Consider the following 20,930-nt stretch of genomic DNA (forward strand, 5'->3'; position numbering starts at 1 on the left):
GCACATTTGACTTGTTACTTCATATAGAGACATCAACCACAATGTTTTGTACTAGTTGTAATTTTTATAAATTTCAAACAAAGTGTGGTTCTACACAGGTCAGAATGGCCTAATTACAGAAAGCTCATTTGCACACTTTTTTTCTTGTAATAAATTCATACATTCTGTGTTGACTGGAAAAAAAGGACAGGTAATTCTGTGCTCTTTCCCTGTCTGATTATCTCTCATCAGTCACAATATACAAATACATCATTATCAACACCATGGAAAATATTTAAGAAAAACAAACTGTACCAATTCTCAGCTGGGGAGAAGAAATCTTAGCAGCTATTTCAGCTCAAGCTGCAAGAAGAAATACACAATTTGGCTCTTTTTTTCATCTTATTCCCATATATTTCTAATCATATATATATATATTTGAAGTCAGGCTTCGAGTATTTTTGGAAAAAAATGTGCATGGCCTTTCTCATACTCAACCCTGTTCGAAATCTCAGAGTCTAAGAAAGTTATGGATAATAAAATGGCTTTTCATCACATACACAACCATCATATAAGACACACACACAGCTCTGTTGTCGCTGGCAGAAAAGCCAGTGTTCAGACACGGTTTGGCCGCAGCTGTTCATGATCCAGACAATGACCATTGGTCTGATTCTCCACCCAGTGGGGTTACACTGTGAGAGGAGGAGACAATCAGGCCTGATTATATTTTGGCCCTGTTTATTAAAAAAGCAAGACTTTTATATCACAGCAAACAGCTGTTTATCTGTTTGTCATTACCACCAGTGAGGAAGGAGCCTGTTGCCCAACTACATCCAACTGAGCAGAGGGCAGAGCTTTGAGGATGTGAGGTTTCTGCAAGTTCCACAGAAGCTGGCAGCAGAGCAGAGGGAGGAGATCCAAGTCAAAACCTCAGCCCTGAGGGCAGGTCTCACTAGTCTGGACCCAGAGGGAACAGCCAGGCAGCCGGCACGGACCCACTGGTCAAGCATCAATGGCACAATGCTCAACCACGAGTGACACTATAGCATACTTTGGACCTTGCCTCTTCTACAACTGAAACTTAGTGCCAACCATTACTTTTGAATTTCTTTCTGCTCACTATGTCATCTCCAAACAACACTGAAATGAAATTCATATTTGTATACTATGATTTTTAGGTCCATCTACCTGAAAATGATGGTGTCAAAGACCTATATACAGAAGAAGTATACCTTGACATACACATTAGTCTTGCTGGACATCACCAAATCATATTCTATACTGTACATGGAGAGCCATTCCCTTAATTATCACCTTGCTTGACAGAAATGCATTAATCAAAAGACTATCCTGTCTACTATTAAAAAAAAAAGTCATGAAACCCTATTTTGTCTCATCAGCAAAGCCAGAAGGTTACTTCTTGTTGGCTGTTGTCAGACTTGTCAGCAGCCTGATCTGTCGTTGAACTTCATTCTTTAAAAACCCAAAGCCAGCAGGGTGGCGCTGCCTCACTGACATTCGCACCCCAGACATCAACCGGGCAAAGGGCCCCAGTTACTCCCCAGCAGCAGCCGCCACGGTTGCAGGGTGGTCTGGGTTTGAACTGCTTTGGCTCACTGGCACTGCAGGAAGGTTAAAGACACAATTAACAGTTCGTGGGCTCCTTTCTCAGATTCGGTAGTGTCCAAAAATACTGTTTTCAAAAGCAGAGTAGGAAGGAGAATTGTTTTAATGCAGCCCATACCTCTGCAGTTGTCATGGTGAGATGGTGAGCTGGGAGAGAGGAGACACTTGTACAGAAATCCTCTTCCCTGCTCCAGGGAATGCCACCACTGGCACTCACGGGGGGCACGGCAGGACATATGAGGTTGAATGCTTTGCTCTCCCCTGAAGGGTCCTCAATTTTTGCATACATACTAAAATTTAGCATCAGATTGGACACATAGGAAATCCAATAGCTCCCATTTTACAGGAAGATATTGAGGCACCAGGGGATACAGGACTAGCACACTGCCACCTTGCACACAGCAGAGGTAGGAAATGAACTCAATACCTGATTTTTCATCTTCAGTTGAGAGACTTCCCACTTCCATTTCACTGTTAGAATGAGATTCCTCCAGAGAAACTCCAAAGTGCAGGTTTGCATCTTTCCATCCGTCAGCAATGTCACAAATCCTAGTTTTGGCAGTTTCATATATGCAGGGTAACCCTTCCCGATCTCTCTCTCTCACACACACAAGCACTTACTATACTTATTAATGTGCAATCAAAGCTCCCTACCCCTTTCCTCTCCTATGCTTAGGGCAGAGGTAGACAGAAGCACTGTTACCAGGCTGTGCAAAAAATTTCCAAAAGTAATAAAGAAATCAAAATGAACTCTCTTAAGGAGAGGATAAAATAATTGCACTACAAGAAAACATCACTGCATATTTCCTTGGGGGTCTGAAAGGAATCAGTTCTTCCCTCAAGATGCTCATCACTACTGTAGATTAACAGGGTTCATGATCCTGAGAGCCTACATGTCATTTTTAAGATAAATGGCCAGCACAGAACAGACAAACTCTTATCTCCGTAGGGCAAAATTAGCTTCCAAAATGTACAGAACTCCCAGGTCCTTCAGTCATGAACAGAAAACTTCTGAAATCACAGTTTAGATATTGAGGGTTAGAAGAACCATGGGAATTAACCACCACAGCACAACTCGTAATAACCAATAAGCCTTCACAGGAAAAAATCTGAATAAGCCTTTAGCTACTCCAAGGCTTTTTCTTGAATAGGACTATCTACCTAGTTCACAGCTATCCTGACTCACTAAGATATTTGCAATGCCAGCCTCCAATGAGACACAAAGAAAAACATTCAGGTCCCTGCAAATACAATAGCAGAAATATTACAGTCTCCTATTCTTTTGCTCAGAGGTTCAGAGTGTTGGGGGTTTTTTTTTGCTCAGAGTGTTTTTTGGTTTTGCTTCATCTCCATTTGCAGTGCTTTCGTCCCCTTTATTATTTACATAGAGGATCACTAGTCACAGGGTTAAACAAATAAAAAACATAATAGTGAAAGCCAAACACTCACTCTTGAGCTTCTAGGGTCATTTTTACCAGGCTCATCTTTGCCTGTTTGCAGACCTTAGTCAATAGTTATCTTTACTAAAATACTAGCAGCTTTTGTGGGACTTCCGACCCAATTGCTATCAAAATGCCTTCATACCTTCACAGCTGCTCTAAACGAGCTACTGGCTTGTATAGGAATAATAATATCTGTAATCACTTTATACTATACATTATGGTTGGACTCAATGATCTTAAAGGTCTTTTCCTACCAAATGATTCTATAATTCTATTTTAAGATCCTTACGTGGCAGAGATTTGGTACAGTCCTTTAATCAAATGTCCTGGAAAGAAGTATTTAACAACAACACGTTATCCACTCAACAGAGCATCTAATGCTCACTGCCTATTTGCAATGCTTAAGTATATTTCAAATGGGGGATGAAATGTGTCTACTCCATAGCCCGGCACACACAGAAAGCATGCAGTCTACTCAAACATATGACATTAAAATGGCATTCAATTGAATTCTCGGCACCAAATGCAAAGGATTGTGATCCAGCAACCACACACTGCAGAGGGGGCAGAGGAATGACTTATATTGTAAAAAGAATTCAAAATGTTTTTTTTTGTCACAGTAGCTGTCACATCTTTGCTTCACTGCTAAGCCCTGCACCTCCACCTCAGAGCCAGGAGTTGCCATTTGCATCACCCCAACGTGATGCTGTCTGCAGCAGGTCACTCACTGTGCCACGCAAAAGGAGTCATGTCATTGCTGTGGGAAGCCTCTCTGATGGTCCATGTCAGAGGGTTCCTTCCCACAGCCACACTAAAATAGGATGTTTTTGGTGTTGACCATCAGCAAAAAGGGCACGTTTGTGTTGTATCAGCTGGAATTAAGGAGGACTGGGAAGGCACAGCCAGAGACAAGCAAATGGAAAAACCTCCAGTTGATCCCATGGTAGAGCAAGACCTTGTAACCCTGACCGTGCATGTGTCCCTCTGCAGTAACTCCATGTTCAAGCAAAGTTGCCAAAAGGTGCGTGCATAGTAACTCTTCAGCTCTGCTGTGGACCTAATTTAGGCCATGACTTCTGAAACAGTTTGATAATCAATGCGAGAAGCATTTTTTTCCTCTAAAACTGAAGGTGGGTTTTGATGCTTTCTGGATGTTTAATGCTCCCTTCAAGTTTGCTTTTCCCAGCTTGACAGGTGGACAGCACAGTCCTCATCTGTTCATGCTGATAAAGTTTTCGTGAATGATGAAACTCAGAGCTTGTGAGAAAGGCAACTTGGATCCAGTGTCCACCCAAAATAAACGAAGAGCTGGATGGGGTCCTGAGGAAGGCCGATCCTGCTGTTCAGCTCCCAGCCCTCTGCTCTGCTGGGAAGCTTTTGGCCACCTCGCTCTCCTTGGTGTCTGACTCAACTGAGGCCGTACTGCAGGAGTCGTTGTACGTGTCTGAAAAGAAGGACATGGGCATTGTCACTACAACACGTCTAAAGGATTTTCCATCTACAGTCTCGAGGTTCATTGTTAAAAGCCTGAAATAAAAAACAATCGCAATTCTACTGTTCTCTTGATGCCATCACTAAATGTAAGTTCCATACCAAAAGAACCTCTCTAACTGTAGCATGTGTGTGACTTTTTCTTTTGAAGAATTAAAAATGCAAAAGAAATGAGGGCCACAGTTAGGCACTGAGGGTTAAGATAAAACTGACCTGCTGTTGATGTGAAGGAAGCAGAAGTCAAACTCCCTTTAAACCACAGCAAAGAATGCTGGTTAACTTTTAAAAGGTTTTCCTCCCCTGTAACAAATCACAAAAACAAACCAAACCAAACCAAACCACCCCACAAGCAAAAAGCAAACCACCAAAAAAACCCAGTAACTCAGAAGAAAATGCTGGAAGCTCCCTATTGCAGTCCCCAGCGAATAGCTGTGACAGATTTTGCTTTCTTCTGCTAGCAGAAAAAAAGCAGGACACATTTTGGTAAATTATATGTAAGGATGGGCAAAAATTAATCCAAAATTTAAACCTCTGATCTGCGAAGTTGCTGAGATTCAGCTTTTCCAGTGCAACTTGTCTGGGTGTTAGGTTAAAACTAAAGCTGAAGGAAGGATGACTTTTAGTGCTGATTTGGCTGAAATCTTGCCAGAGCAGCCCTTCTTCCAGCTTTTGGAGCCAGCAATGGAATATGATTAAAGCAGTAATGGTTCACGAGATTTTAATGTTTTCAAACCTAAATCAGAACCACAGCCCTGATGCTGAGCTGATTCCAAATGCTGCATCAGACGAAAGCTATCCTGCAGTTACAAGATGCCTTGCCTGTAAATAGCCAGCCCAGGTACCAGTAGCCACAGGAGTTTGGTGGGAGATTCAAATCCTGCCTGGGAAATGGAAAACAATTAAACCATGGCAAGGGGAGCTCTGTTGCCTAACTAGTTCTGACATCCAAAGCACCAAATTTCAGGCTGGCTCAGCCACATCACCGGAGACTGCAACACAGACAAACACTCAGGCCAAGTACATTAATATAGGAAGTGCACTGTTTATCACATCCTTTTTATCACATCTTTTTTTAGTATGTAAAAAAAACAAACAAACCAGAAATACATTTCCTCCATTACCTGCATTACTGTTCTTAATTATGTTGTTACTGTCCCCCTCTGCTGGCTGCAATATACTGGAAGGAACCCAGTCGCTTTTCTCAGAGACCAGTTTCTTCACTAACCTAAAATTCAGAGAACAGTCGGTGAATTCCCTACATTCCCTTTCCCTGAGTTGTGTTTCTTAGAGGTGTAAGTTGAACAGCTATTTCCTAAACCAAGGCTGACGGCAGAGGACCCAAGGCAGTACGTTTCTACAGTCTCAGATGGTGACCTGGTATCCCAGAACAAGCTCATTTGCAAACAGGCTGTGTGACAAGGAAGAGCTGGCCTTGTTTGAGACCCTGGGCCAAATTCAGAGCTGAAGAAACCAAATCTTCCATATTATCCATCCCCCTTGCTGTAAATATCATCTGGGATGCACCATTTTAGTTCACTTCCCACCCACTTCACCCTTATGGGACCTGCTCCCATCTCAGCCGCATGTCAGTTCTGAGTGAAGGGTCTGACTGCACAGGCACTTCAAAGAGATCAGAACTTCTTCCCCCGAATTACCCATGGAAAGACAATTCAAATGCCCAGCCAGGTCTGTTCCCAACACTCACTTATCAGCAAGAGAGAACAAATACACTGGAACATACATGAGCTCAACGGGGCCAGAATCATTCCATTTTGTCAATCACATCTTATACCTAAGCCTTTGGGGCTAAAGATGCACTCTGGTTCACTCCCGGTGGGAGGCATGAGGATTTTGTTGATATACCCTACGAAACGGTGCTGCCTTTGACAGCTGTCCTTTTTGCTACAAGGTGTCAAAAACCCAAATATTCCCCTTTATTTCCTTTATGCAAACTTCTGTCATCTTAAGTCGTCACAAGCATTTGGGCTGAAAGCCAATCCGGTGAAATTAACCAAAGCTACTTGTATGTTCATGCCTCCTACTGCCTCTTTCACATTGTGATCAATGTGGTGAGTGGATTTGGATTGATTTTGAAGAGGCTTTGACATTCCTCTGAACATTTTCTGGTTCTTTTCCAGGAGGTTATGGCAGTTCTACCTGTCAAATTCTGACTCTCTGCTGTACTTACCATTGACCATTTTCTCCTTCTTGAACAAACTGCACTAAATCTCCATCCTCAAGTGTAAGAGAATCCGGGAAACAGCTGTCAAAGCTGCCTTCTACCCGAAAAAGATTGGTCCCCTAAAATGAATGAAACAATGCATCAGAAATGCAGTATGATCGATGAAAGAACACTGTGCAAGACAGAGCGAGATTAGTTAAATACTGAATTAGGCATTTCATGCTGGCAGAGATTTCTTCTGTAGGGAATTGTATACTCTTTATTCCTTTTATCATGCCAGTTTAAATATTTTCCATACTTAGGATAGAACTGTGCTGTGCATTCAGGCTTTACAATTAACCAGCCAGCCATTATTCTGATACAGAAACTGGGTTTCTGTACACCAGGTTAAGTTATCTAGAGAAATCTGAAATTGCTTAGAAACACTAAATCAAATTCCCATTTTCTGTCTTTCCGCAGATCCATGAATTTGAGGCCGGTATGAACCCAAACTTTGCAGGTTAAATCCTGATCTTTACAGAAGAGGAGATTGCACTGGGAAAGGGCTTAAAGTAATTTGAAAAATGAATTACATTGTTAGGGTTGGTCTCTTCTTCCAAGTCAGAAGAGTTGGAGAGTTCATCTGTGCTGGAGGGGATGGCTTCGAAATCTTCAAATGTGTCTAGAGATGGCATTTGCCTGTTGGGCCAACCTTTTCAAAGGAGATAAACCAAAAAGAGTTAACTATCCATCGTTAGCCTCTTTCAGACTCACTTTTTAAAAATAAATGTCACAGATTCATTTCCCACTATTCCACTTATTGAACTGCTTGTACCTTTTTACAGCTTGTTCTCTGATTTTGCCACAAAATTACATTGCAGCCATGATTCTCTCTCTAAAACCCTGTACTGCTTGCTGCCATTCGTGGGAAGGCATATCGTGTGGCCAGTGATGTGCATGTCCATCAATACCCTGAGTGTTTAGCATTGCTAAATCTCTTCAGTTCAGGAGGTAAAAAAAGCAAGGGCCAGGAATCTTCCTGCAGAGCAAGCACTGTAGCAAATGATAACTTTTACTGATGTGATTTTCAGAAGGCCGTGCTCACTCACTTTCCAGCTTATCTCCTATAAATTGAAGCCTGAAGCCATTGAATTTTGGTTGACTTCTCATCTCCATCTACCCTGAGGTGTTATTACCACCTGAACCACTTACAAGACTATAGCCTATAGCAGGTTAGAAGTGCAGAGAAGGGACAGGGTGAACGGCAAGGCACAAAGACAACCAGACCTTTGGTGGTAGGTAGAGAAGATCTCATTCGCAGACCGCTGCTAGCAACCTAGTTGCACGATTTACGTCCAAAACCACCCCAACCCAGTGGAAAATAGCGAATGAGAGATTTCCAGCCCAAACACAAGTCAGTCTCTTTAACGCAAAGGCACGCCTAGATAATGTGTCCTGAGGGAAATGTAGGCTGAGCTTTACAAGACCTGCCTGCCTGAGGCTCCCATGCTGGAAAGGTATCTCGGCCTCCCCTGTACAGAGGGCAATCTAGCTCTACCCTTTCCTTTGCACTGCATGTCTGTCCCTTTTCTGACATGAATGACTATAGGCAAGCTAGGAGGATATAGACCTTGCATCTACCAAGGGATCCTGCAGCGCAGAAAGACACAAGCTGAATGGAGTCAGTCAAATCACCTTGTGCCTTCCTGCTTACTGTACCTGCTGGATATTAGCTGATTCACAAGGACCTGGGCTGAGCAAATGCTGAATTGAGCTCTTTGCAGCCTGTGGGCTATCAACATGGCAAAGCAGCGTTCTGACAACAGGGTGCTGAGCCAGATGCTCATGCAGTGGGATTATACATAACCCAGCACTCACAACTCAAAACAAACCCTGGCCTGAGACAGCACTAAGCCCAAGCCAGGCAGTTCATGGAGTAAACGGAAAAGTGATCTGATCGCAGAGAAACAGGTTTATTTAATCCTTCCCCATGCATAACACCCCTGCTACAGGCACTGCTTGGTGCAACATGTGGCCATGCAGCTCTGCAGCCCCTTCTCTCCCTCCTGTTCCCTCAGGGCTTTGTGTGCCCCAACCACAGCAATTCAGTTACAACAGAGACAGTGACCTTCTTCCACCAGAGCACCATCCCCAGTTATAACCCTACATCTATCGTTAGCTCATCTGTACTTTTAAAGGTGTAAACTTGCCCCTGAAGCAGCATTCACATGCTGGGTTGTGAGTGTTCCTGACAAGGTCTGTACCAACAGAATTTTGAGGCTGAACAGACAATTTCAATTACAGACCATGCAGAATATCAAACTGAACCCCATAGGTTGTATCAGTGGAATCACACCAGAAAAATACCAGCAGCTGTCTGAATGTACAAGAATACATTGATGCTAATCGGCTTTAAAACGCTGTAACAATTCTAGTTCAAATTCACAGGCCGGACTACAAACACACAAAGAAAAAGATGTCCCCCTTCCCACTTAGAAAAAAGCTTCTGCAATCTTTTGCTACTGTCCTTTCTATGAAGCATCCAAGACAGAAACCTAAACAGCAAGGATTCCTTACAAATACATGCATCAGCCTTCCTCTTCCATACAAATTGCTATTCTAATTTCAGAGGCTAAGAAATAGGCTAAGTTTTATGTACTTCATTCAAGCTATAAAATAACACAGATCAAATTCTGAGCTTTTTAACATCAGTTAAAAGCAGCCTTTTCAGTGTGCCTGACCTACAGAAAAGCAGAATCTGGGACATTGTTTATATCTGCTAGTGATCTCAGATTGTTCTTTTATTGCCTTCATAAGAAATAATATTCATTAAAAGAAAGAGAAAAATCTCTTTAAGTTAAAGAGGGTAAATATTTTAATAAATTTATATTATGCTCTCAATTTGAGATGATAAATGTTTTCATTTTCTTTACCTGTCTGTGAAGCAGATCTAGGTACAGGTCTCATGGTGGAACCGATATTACATTTAGTCTGGGCCAATATGGTGTTCTCAAAAGCATCTGTGACAGGAAGTACAATTTTATGTCTTCAAGGTGAAATACAGACCAGACAACCAGTACAAAGAGAATTCCTGTATCACCTCTGCAACCGGCAGTCTCTTTAACAAACAGGTGGACTGGGGTCCAAAGAGGAGACACAAGACCAGCACAAATGAGTGAAAAGACAGCAGCATTCCACAGAAAAACTAAGTCTGAGAAGGACAGAGAACAGCCAAATGAATCAAACGGAAATACTGATGTTAATTAAGGAAAATGATTGCTAGGTGGACAGTGCAGTGTTCTATTTCACTACAGCTTCCTTAGACATTTTTAATATCTTTTCCTTGCAGCATTTCAAATAATTCTGTAAGTGGTGGTATATTGTTTTGATGCCCACGCATATAGTAATGAAAAGGGACCAGGGAGGCTCTTCTTCCCAGCCAGAAATGAACTATTTCTCCCTTGAGGAATGAAATGCAGTTTTGTGGGGGAAGCTTTTACCCAAGTACATCAAATACTTTCTGTTATTAATGCAGTCAGAGCTCTAGAAATAACAGCATTATCTTCTGGTAAAGGGTTGATACTGATCATCATTTCCTACTTAAAGAAACTCAGCCTGGAGTGAGGAATGTTGTGCAGTAGGACCATGTTTCTAACCAGTGAGGATCAACTCAGCTCTATCCTACAGAGACAGTACTTGCACCTCGAAATACCCCCTGTCTCTGCAGCCACATGATATGCTGAGATCAGAAGTATCTGCCAGTGAGGAAAGCGAGGTATAAACACCACAGTTTGGGAAACTCTGCTGCTGTGTGCCAGGATGATTCCAAACATAGTGCTGGGGACACTGGCAAGAGGAAATATTCTGCAAACAGCAAAAACACTGTTTCATCTGTTGCCTCTGAACTGTTTCTGCCAACCTCTCTGTTCAGTGTCCCTTTCTACTGGGAGTGACAAAGGAGGTAACTCCAATATGTCACCAGTTCCATCACTGACCTGGCCACCTGCCCTTTCTACCAAGGTTTTGTACAGAGCAACACAATCCCATTAAAGGATTCCTCAGCTTACATGTCTCTTCTCCCTATCCTACAACAAAGGTATGTGGCTGCTTGTGCCCCACAAAGCAAAACACTCTGGCAAAAAATTGGAGGTTGGACTAGGTGACCTTTGAAGGTCCCTTACAACCCAAACTATACTATGATTCTAAATCCTCACGTAAAGATAAAAGCTGACAATGGAAACTAGTGATCTTTCAATGGCTGGGGGATAACTTCCCATTTTAATACTTTCGTATTGTTTATTAAACAATTAATTAGTCTGCTGCAACAAATAGGTGGAAATTCTGCTTGGCTGAAATGGAACACTGCACCTTAAATGGATATTAATGCAGAGTGGAGCCTCTGCTGTAGTTGCACATGGCTCCTGCTCCTCTCATTATGTATAGACACTAACAAGGGAAGAGGGATGCGAGCGGCCAGACTGCAGGTGAAGGTGAAAAGTAGCCCCTTGGCTCCCTGCTGCTGCACCCGACAGAGTGAGGGAGAAGCCAGGCAGAAAATCCAGATCCAGATCACAGTCTAGAGCATTACTTCCCAAAGCAAGTTTTAATTTATACCCATCCCTAGATGAAAGTTGGTAAATATAGCATGAGTGCAGGGGACAGGCAAAGGGGTGACAAGCTGTGTTTATCACAGCTAAACAGATAAACTGACATCAAACCCATAATAGACTCCAGTGTCATCTACCAGCAGGGATGAGATGTGAATTCGGTGAATAATATCAAAAGATTGCCAAACAGGTTTTCATGCAGGATGGAAATACTCATACCTTCAAACCCCAGGGGAGTTGGGTCACTCTTTATTTCATGTCTCTTGACTTTAACTGCAGGAACAAGGGGACCTGTGTGAAGTTTGCAGAGTCACAAGGCTGTAAATACTGTTAAAGGACAAACTCACTTTCCCATTACCTGGAAACACTGCCTGCCTAATACTTTCCCCCAGAAAAATGACCAACCCCTAAATTCTAGGTGGTGAGGATAAACACTTTTGTGAAATGGATAGGAAGCAGAACACTTTTTGCAAAAAACATTAAAGTAATGTCTCTGCTTCCAGTCAGGTTTCACAGCTGTTTTCTCTCATGCTTTATCCAGGAGATGGCACTAATGCAGGCACAATCACAGTCTCAGCTTTCTACCCATGAGACTGGCAGGAAAGAGCCCACAAAATCTAGCACTTCTGCCCCACAGAACTGGAGGGCACCAGTCACAGCTCCAAGTCCAGGGCTTCTCCTGTGTCCTGACTCCCCGTGTGGAGGATTGGTGATGTGACAGAGCTGAGATGTTCAAAACAGAGATCAGCATACAGCCACATGCAGAAGCCTTGAGGGTGATGATCAACACCCCGGCTAGACCTGCATGGGGCTGATGCTGAGATAAGACTCAGGCTTCAGTTCGTCATCTAGTCTATTTCCTTAAAGCAGATGCTGTGAATAAAACACTTAATTGAAAAGCACTGATTTTGTTTTCTAGCTTTTCAAAGCATTACAAAAGTAGTTTTCTCAACCTTCAAAAAAGTTGCCAATGGTCTTGTGGTGGACAGGATCCTAGGACAGGATTTTTTATATGAAATTGTAACAGAGTTTGTATTCCATAGCAAATCATACATGCTCTCCTTGATAAGTCACACTAAAGCACAACCCTTGGTTGCCCATTCTCTTTCTACATATGTGCTTCTTTCTGTTCCTCAGGTTAGGAAATATTAGGAAATAATTCAGTCTTCCCATAGCCTAGTAGCTGATATTTCTGAAGCTGTTGCCCAGGACAGAAAGCTGTAAGAACCTCTCCTCCTGTGCTATGCCTATCACTTCTATATGGTGATGTTGTTGTGTTATAAAAAGTCTTGCACAAACAGGTAGCAATAATATCATCCTTCCTCTGCCAATAAACACCACCACACTCTCATTTAATGACAGCTTCATTGCACAGTCGAGGATATGGTTCATGTCCATCACAACTATTTAGAATGTGCTATATCATGTACTGTGCAACCTTCTTCCTGACAAATACATAGCCAGGATTTTTATACAAATCAATTCAGCCATCTTTCCTTCTATTTTGGTTTGTGAATTGTGTCACAAACCTTAAACCTGCAAATCAGTTCCTCCATTCCAAGAACTGCCAAAAGACAATATTCAGAATTTGATGTAAGATTGTATGTTCTGTTTCCAAAATCAACTCTGACATGTAGGCATAGGTGCCTGTAATCCTGCTGCTTGTCCAAATGCATGGGTTGCTTTTGAGTTTAAATGCAGGCACTAGCGCAATAACTTCAAGTAAATTTCATAAAAGTGCTTTTTCTTGAAATAATTTCAGCTCAAAAATAAAACTTTGATAAGTTCTCACAAGAACTGCATAGAGTTCCAAATGTTCTGGGCACCTAGCTCCCTTACATGTCTGAAAATCTCCCTGCAATTGTAATTTCTAATCAAAACTGTGATTATGTTAAATATTCTTAAAACTAGCATCTGTTGTTACTCCATTTTCAGCTTCATTTTGGGCTTTCTTAACATCTGATGTCTGCTACACAATGAGGAGATTCTCTCCTTTTTGACAGCAAAAATCCTAAACAGCTTTAAGAAAATGGAGAAATGATTTCTATTGAATTTCAGTTATTCCAAACCAGGGAGAAGCTGGAAACCTAACCCCACATCAGCCAAAAATTAATCCAGTTTCCATGGAAACCAGCACCATTCTTTGAAGCCTATTACAGAGAAACTGCGAAGAGTCACTATATATGCTGGTAGTACACCTTGATATACATTTAAAATGTCTTGGCCTGCCTCGCTGCGGGGGTTATGCTGGTCCTGACTCTTCTTCCGCTGGAAACTCCTGCATTTATAAAAATTGAGCCTGATGTACTCACTCTGTGAACAGCATTTGGCAGTAAATGTGTCAGTCAGCAGGAAGGGACAAGGGTAGCTAAGCAAGCAGCAGGACAGTACCTTTGGTCACAGCAGAAGCATTAACTGTGGAGCTGATGGAGGAGGCTAGGGAAAAGCGACGGGTGACTTCTCTCTCCTTAGATTCTGGATCTGGGAGAACAGACAGATGCAACGCAGGGCAGGGTTAGAGGTTAATAAGCACTGAGGGTAAAAGATGTCCAAAGCAAAGCAGCTGCTGGAAAAGGGTAAATAAAAGGTAGGTTGCTCTACTAAAATAGACAGGAAAAAAATCCCTCAACTAAGTAAAAACAACACAAGAGAGTTCAAATTAACGTATTTTTAAAGCAATTCCAATTGCACTGATTTTAATACTTCAGGAAGGAGACATGCCAATTAATATTTTAGCAACCAACTAGTGTCTAAGCACAGCTACAAAACAGATGAGCAGGATGGTTAGAATGGGGTGCGTGTCTACAGATGAGACTTGGATTATTTTAGACACTGAACAGCTTGTTCTGAAATACACTGAAAACCAAACATGAATGGTTTGGAGTTCACATTTGCTGTTTCTAGAAGTTAACTGTGTGAATGCCTGAAAACCTTCTCTCTCACTATACTGCTTGCACCTACCAACTGCAGCAGTGCCACCTGGGAGAAAACATTGCTTACTTACAAATATTTCAGGATTAACTTTGTATTTTCTTCTGCTGAAAACGCTCTAAGCACATGCGCTACATTACTCAAGTGAGTATTTCCATTGAGACATGAGTAAAGCTACTCATATGCTTCGTATTTCAGTTTCAGTAAGATACGTGAACACTTAACTCTACCAGGATACAACCTCAGTTGAAAATGGTATTAGAAATGGCTTTAAATCTTTAGTCTATCTTATTTTCTCTCTCTCTTTTTTCCCATTATTAAATAGCATACAGCACTGGAGTAAAAAAAGTTTCAGGTGATTTTACATTTCAGGTTTAAATATCCTGTGCAGAACTATACTACTGTGAAGATTTCCTTGCCAGGGATCTTAAAATTCTCTTTCCTATTCCTCATCTTCATATTTCCTTATTTTAATGTTCAGTCACACAACACTTCTCTTTACTTCGTTTTTTCCATATTTCTGCCTAGTAAATGTCACATTCACTGTATGTTTCCAGTGGAGCAGAAATTAGTGTGACTGGTTGAACTGCAATTCTTATAAGGTTTTACTGTACCAAAACATCAGGAAACTGTATTAGCTCCCTAAAATCTCAGGCAATTTTAACTGTAGAGCAGCTACTGTAGAAAGATTGTAAATCCTCCATCTGCCAATGCATGCACTAATCAATTTACTGATAAAAGCACTTATATTCAAGTACCTCCTTATTCACACGTCCTAAAAGGCTGAAGAAAAATAAGAGTTTAAACTGCTCTACAAAGGATTAACTCCACATTTAGGCTGATGTAACTACCCTTATTAAAATAAAAAGACAATTTCACTTCATAGTGATGCTATTGGGCTACATTTATACCACGTCATGCAGCTCCTAGAGACTCTGTGCCAGTTACAAGGAATTTGAGCTTGGCTCTGCAAACCAGGACTAATGCTGACCTAAGGAAAGGAGATGCCGAGCGCTATGAGTTTGGGCTTTCACACGCTTCGGTGCCAGTTCTGGTGTGGCCACCTCGGGGTCTCTGCACTGGAGTGCAGCATGGTAAAGTTTTTCTGCCAGACATCAGCATTTCTTTGGCTAAAACACCAAAGTGCTTATATGCAACATTTCCTACCTCATCATATCCAGCCCAGACAGACAGCTCAGCAAGGCTTTGAGCATCCCTGCTCCACTGACAGTCGATATATATCAGGAAATATTGCTTTCCCCCTAGTCTTGTTATTTTATTATATAAACTTTCCCTTTTAAGTGTTCTGGACATGAACAGACACAGTGGGTCTGAACCAAAGAGTGCTCAGCTCAGTATGCCATCTTCTGCCATGACCAGTAACAAGTCGTTACACAATTGGGTTGAGAGCAGGACAAGCTTCTCACAGTAACTTCCCCATTGTGTTCTCACAGCTTCTGACCTGCCCTCACAGCCAGTTCATACAGTGCTATCACAGCTTTGCATCATCACTGCCCACAGCAATGACCACGCTCTGCAATCCTCCAAGCTATTTCCCAGCTGGTTCCCTCTAGCCAGGACCAGATTAGCAGCTGAACAGCACAACAAGGAGAAGAGGGACATTGTGTAATGGAGGGGCTTCACAGGAACCTCAAGTAACCAGAGCCAGGAAGACTTTGAGCTGATAGCGCCTATGGCTTAGGGGGTATGAACTCTCTGAACTGTGCCGTGCTGTCTGGAACACAGAATGACGGAATAAAAGGCAAGACATTTCACATGACAAGCAAAATTCAGATAAAAGATCGAAGGAGGCCCAAAACAAAACTGCAAATTGAAACTAATCCAAATTGCTTCATTTCTGAAATCTGTATTTTGTAATTGATTTCCCCAAGTCACAGGATCTGAAAACCACTCCCTTTTTTGTATTCAGAATATTGAATTGATTTGTCCATCTTGGATCTTACTACCAAGTGCAGCCTTAACCTTGCAGCCAAAATCTTATGGCTGTGCTGGCTTTTAGTATATTTTCACCTGCTTTATAACGTTGTAATTCTTAATTTTTTCATCTTACTTCTTTCTCCTTTGATGTTCACCCTCTCCATTGATGCACACTAACCCTTTGTCTGACAGAAGAAATATAATCTATCAGAACAGGAGAAAAGTCATACAATAACAATAAAAAGAGTAATTACATTATCTTTTCAGAAAGTAATTGCAAATAGTAATTCAGTTTAATTTCTATTCACATTTCTTTCTTTCCTTTAAAGTCTCTTCCTTGTACAGCCATCACAGGAACATAGAATGCTCTCTACTCATGGATATTGAATGTCTTCTAACCATTTATGCACAAAGACTCAGAACATACGATTTTACAGTGTCACATGATGTAATGAAGTAGAAATAGAAATAAACCTCAGCTCCTCTGAATTCTGGTTCCTCAGTGTAACCACTAGGCCATGGCTGAGCAACATTTGAAAAAACAAAGAGTCCAACAAATAAACTATTTAACACATAAAAATCTCATGTAGCACGAGACAATGATACTCTTCCCTTCAAGTCAGAAAAGTGCTGAAAAAAGTTTGGTTTGTAGCTTAAAACATGTTCACATTTGGCCCTTGAAAGGAACAACTGGAAATAAAATTTATTTGCACAGTGCACCAATAAAATATCCAACCAGTCAACTCAAAGGTTGCTTTGCAAACCACTGCCGCGGGACTGATTTTTGGTAACGGCATCTTTGAGAAGAGGAGCCATATGTGTGTGTCAGACAGGAGCATTTTGGTGAGATGTGGCAGCACTTTAGGAAACAGTGATGGATGGCACTATGGGATGGAGAGAACACTGTGGGACTGTGGGAGTGCAGGAGACAGATGGCCAGAGACCAAATGCTGCATAGGGTGATTTTACCTTTGGGTGGAGCTCTGCGGTTGGAAAGACCTTGCAATGTGAATCGCTTTCTAGCAAGCGCTGTGCGCTCAAGGTTAAGGCTGGTGGAAGCATCAACTAGGAGAAAGAGGGAAAGGGAAGAGAAATAAGGAAGGAAGGGTCAGCTGTTCAGCTTACGGGGAAGGAAAGGTTAGCACTGGATGACAACTTAAAGTAAATAAATAAATTTGATTCAGTTCAAGCCTGAGCAAGAGCTAATCAATTAGAAAGGTGACATGAGGTCAGGGTGATTAAACCAGCTGAGCCAAACAGAGCCCCTGGGTTGAGTTTGGCCCACTGAGTTTTAATGGAGAACAACAACAAAACAAAACCAAAGAAAAACAGGTGAAGGGATGTAGCTCTCATCAAAGGAAAACACAGTTTAGCAGCAAGCTCATTACAAAGGACCTAGTGCCTTTTACTATGAAAACACATCATTGTGGTTGGAACAGCAAGGTTGTAAGGAAAAACAAGAGAAGAAGCCTTGCAGTGCAGGACACATACAGCCAGCCAGTGTTGTGAGCGGTCCCGCTGCTGCTACCCAGCGCTAGCGCTGAAGAGTCTGCCGTCGCCAGCCTTACCTGTTGAAGTCTTTCTAACAGCCTCCAAAGCCAACATACAGCCATGCATTTGATCTCATGAATTGCTGGGATGTAAGGAGTGCCATGCCAGCAAAGCTTACATGCCAGGCTCCTACAGGAGTAAGCCAGCCATGCTGCCTGGCAGTCACCTTTAGAGAGATCAGTCACAGGCGGGTCTAGGTCCTGAGACTCTGGGTTTGAAAGATAATCAGTTACTTGCATTGCAGGAAAGAGATGGACCTAGATCACTGCCCCCCCAGATACATGCATTCCTGCCAAATTCTGCATCTGCCCCTTTCTTTGTGTGGGCAGGTAGCGCACAGCAGGTTTATGGCAAAAGACCAGGAGAAAAGCCATGTGCTGGCTGCTTGCTTCTGTGCCTTAGAATTTATCCACTTGCTTTCTCCTTCTCTTTATTTTGTACACTGCCAAGTGAAAATCATTAGAGGCATAAAGGAAGACCAGAAGTACTAAGGGAACATGAAGAGACAGTGATTCCACACTGACAGATAACCAACAGACAGACAAACTGTGCTTCCAAAGGAAAGCGCATCCCATCACTTCCTGATTTGCAGCCAAGATAACCCAGGATCCAAGGTGCTGCATGCGTAGGTGGGTGTGAGATGCACAGATTTTAACAATACAGAAGTATGTCAGTGTGGTTCAGCTCCTTCCAGCCAGAGGCCTTATGCCAGCTTTGGGCCAGGCAGGTGCATTTGGTGAGGAACCGCTACCAAGTGGCAGTTTCAGCTTCGGGGCTGCCCACAGGTGCACTGGGGAGTGTTTGACTTTCCAACTGCCTGTGTCGGCCTAAGGGCTGTTCCCTGCCACGGCAGCTCCCACTGCCAGACAATCTTTGTAAAAATACTGTAGCTTATAAAGAATCCAGAAACTGGTATATAAAATATATTTACTTTGTTTGCAAAGAGAAAAAGAAATCCATAGTATCTGATGATCTCAGGGTCATGCAGCAAGTACAACAATGCATGTGTATAGGGGGAAGGTTTATAAGCTAGTTCTTCAACTATGCAGTTATACCACTTCACTGACATACCCCTTAGGATTTCACAAGTTCTCACAGCTTCACAGCACCAGACAATCATAAGAGACTGGTCTCTAAAGACATGTTGTCTCCACTTGAGTTATTCAGGCCTTTCCTTCTGCAGGTATGCCAAACAGGCCTGGAAACCATTTCAAACGCAATAAGAGCTAGGTCCTGATGGACAGCAGATTGAACGTGAGCCTGTAATGCATCCTTGTGGCAAAGAAGGCCAAGAGCATCCTGGGCCAAGTTAGACAGAGCCTTGCTAGCAGGTCTGGGGAGGTGATGCTTCCCCTCTACTCAGCACAAGTGAGACAAACTGGAGTGCTCTGACCTCTCCTGGGCTCCCCCATACAAGAGAGACACAGACACACTTGAGCGGATCCAGTGAAAGGCCAGTAAGATGATTAAGGGATTGCAATAGCTGACATAAGGAGAGAGTGGGTGAGCTGGAACTGTTCAGCTTGGAGAAGAAAAGGCTCAGGTGGATCTTATCAATGTATATAAATTCCTGATGGGAGCGAGTAAAGAAGATGGAGCCAGACACTTGTCAGTGAAGCCCAGTGACAGGGTGAGAGAGGCAATGGGCATGAACTAAAATATGGAAAATTCCATTTAATAATGTGAAAAAAAAAACTTATTTTGCTGGGAAGGTGGTTAAAGACTGGGATAGCATCCCCAAGGCACTTGTGGAGTCTGCATCCTTGGAGATACTCAGAACCCAACTGGACATGGCCCTGAGCAACTTGCTGCAGCTGACCCTGCTTTGAGCAAAGCGGTTAGTTAGGCTAGCTGGTCTCCAGAGGTTCCTGCAGGACTCTGCTCCCATATGGCTTCAAGTCAGTGAATCTACCAATCAGGTCCACACAAAACACTCTTACATGTAGATAACTCAGTCACAGGCACTTAGCCACCAGAAGAATGAAACCGAAATATCTTGCCAATAGTGCCCTCCCCCTCTGTACTGTAGAAAGAAAACAGTATTTCAAAATATTATTAGATATTGGGAGTATTTCAGTCAGTAGGTGGCACAGCAGAGCCAGCTTTGGCCGAGCAGCAGCACCTCCGCACCTTCCAAAGCGAGACCTCCCTGCCCATGTTTAGGACGAGTTCAGCCTCTGCGGAGTCCCAGCTGGAGGCTCCGCTGTCTCCCAGGGATACAAACGGCAGTTTCGGTGGGACGCGCACATCCCGCAGCCGGGGGGTGCGGGGCTGAGCCAGCAGAGTCACAGCAGAGCCCGGAGGCACCGGCCATGGGAAAGCAGAACAATGGAAATCGGCGTCCAGGGTCATCCCGGTTCCCACACTCTTGTGTGTGTTGGATGAGTTTAAAAACACCAGTAATTTTCCTGTTGTTTTTTAAATAGAGTTTATGAATTTCAAATGAAAGGCTGCTTTTCCACTTTTTTTAAATTACTTTTAAAAAATCCTGTGTTTAAAAAAATAAATTTTTACGGAAACATGGTTTTGATTAATAAAACTGGATGTTTAAATGAAGAATCCGTAACTTTCTTCCCAGAATGGAAACTTAATGCAATGAAAAATCTTTCGGGGAATAGCCAATTTTTCTAAGAAAAAAAAATATCCACACATTTTTACCACCTGTATTTCTAAAGGAACTTGCTGTCACTTTAAGCCTGATTTGGACATTCATCTCTTCTTTTAAGACCTCACAATTTTCTTCTTATATTATTAGAAAAGTCATTGCTTTAACATTTAAAAATACCACCTAAAAGAGAAACTGGTGTTGAAAGATTTTCTGTTCCTCTGCTGTCACATGACATCCAGGTTTTTTTAATGTTCATTTCAACCTACATTGTACAGACTACATCTACTGTATTTGTGGCCTCAAATAATGGAGGAGCTTTCAGTGATCACATGTGCACTTATTTATCATACTCTAAAGGGGAACCTATATACAGAGGAGGCAAAAAAAAAAAATCTCTTCAACATAAAGCAAAGAAATTTGTTAGCAAAGTCCATTGACAGTCTCAAAAATATATATGAATCCAAATACTTAGGCAGTATATAGAAGGCTAAAATACACATACTATCCCCCAAAATTATATTTTTAAAAATACCATTTGTATAAACAACACTGTAATGCATCAAAACTCAGACTTAAAAACTCCTAAACTGGTA

General features: G+C 42.2%; 1 protein-coding gene across 7 annotated transcripts in view; it reads right to left on the minus strand.

Annotated features, from left to right (window-relative positions):
• Positions 1–44: 44 nt before the first annotated feature.
• The window catches only part of MCF2L2 (MCF.2 cell line derived transforming sequence-like 2), a 164,105-nt gene continuing 143,219 nt past the window's right edge, over positions 45–20,930 (minus strand). For 5 of the 7 annotated variants that reach the window (XM_071812608.1, XM_071812605.1, XM_071812603.1 and 2 more), the window contains 8 exons: positions 17,148–17,243; positions 13,701–13,790; positions 11,529–11,600; positions 9,636–9,722; positions 7,296–7,414; positions 6,730–6,842; positions 5,663–5,766; positions 45–4,494 (listed from right to left, as the gene is read on the minus strand). In XM_071812608.1, the coding sequence (XP_071668709.1) occupies positions 4,394–4,494; positions 5,663–5,766; positions 6,730–6,842; positions 7,296–7,414; positions 9,636–9,722; positions 11,529–11,600; positions 13,701–13,790; positions 17,148–17,243 (782 nt within the window). In that variant the 3' untranslated portion in view covers positions 45–4,393. The remainder of the gene's footprint in view (positions 4,495–5,662; positions 5,767–6,729; positions 6,843–7,295; positions 7,415–9,635; positions 9,723–11,528; positions 11,601–13,700; positions 13,791–17,147; positions 17,244–20,930) is intronic. The other 2 variants (XM_071812606.1, XM_071812609.1) reach the window with 2 other exon arrangements.

Source organism: Patagioenas fasciata, chromosome 9, assembly GCF_037038585.1.
Source record: "Patagioenas fasciata isolate bPatFas1 chromosome 9, bPatFas1.hap1, whole genome shotgun sequence".
NCBI classification, from domain to species: domain Eukaryota; kingdom Metazoa; phylum Chordata; class Aves; order Columbiformes; family Columbidae; genus Patagioenas; species Patagioenas fasciata.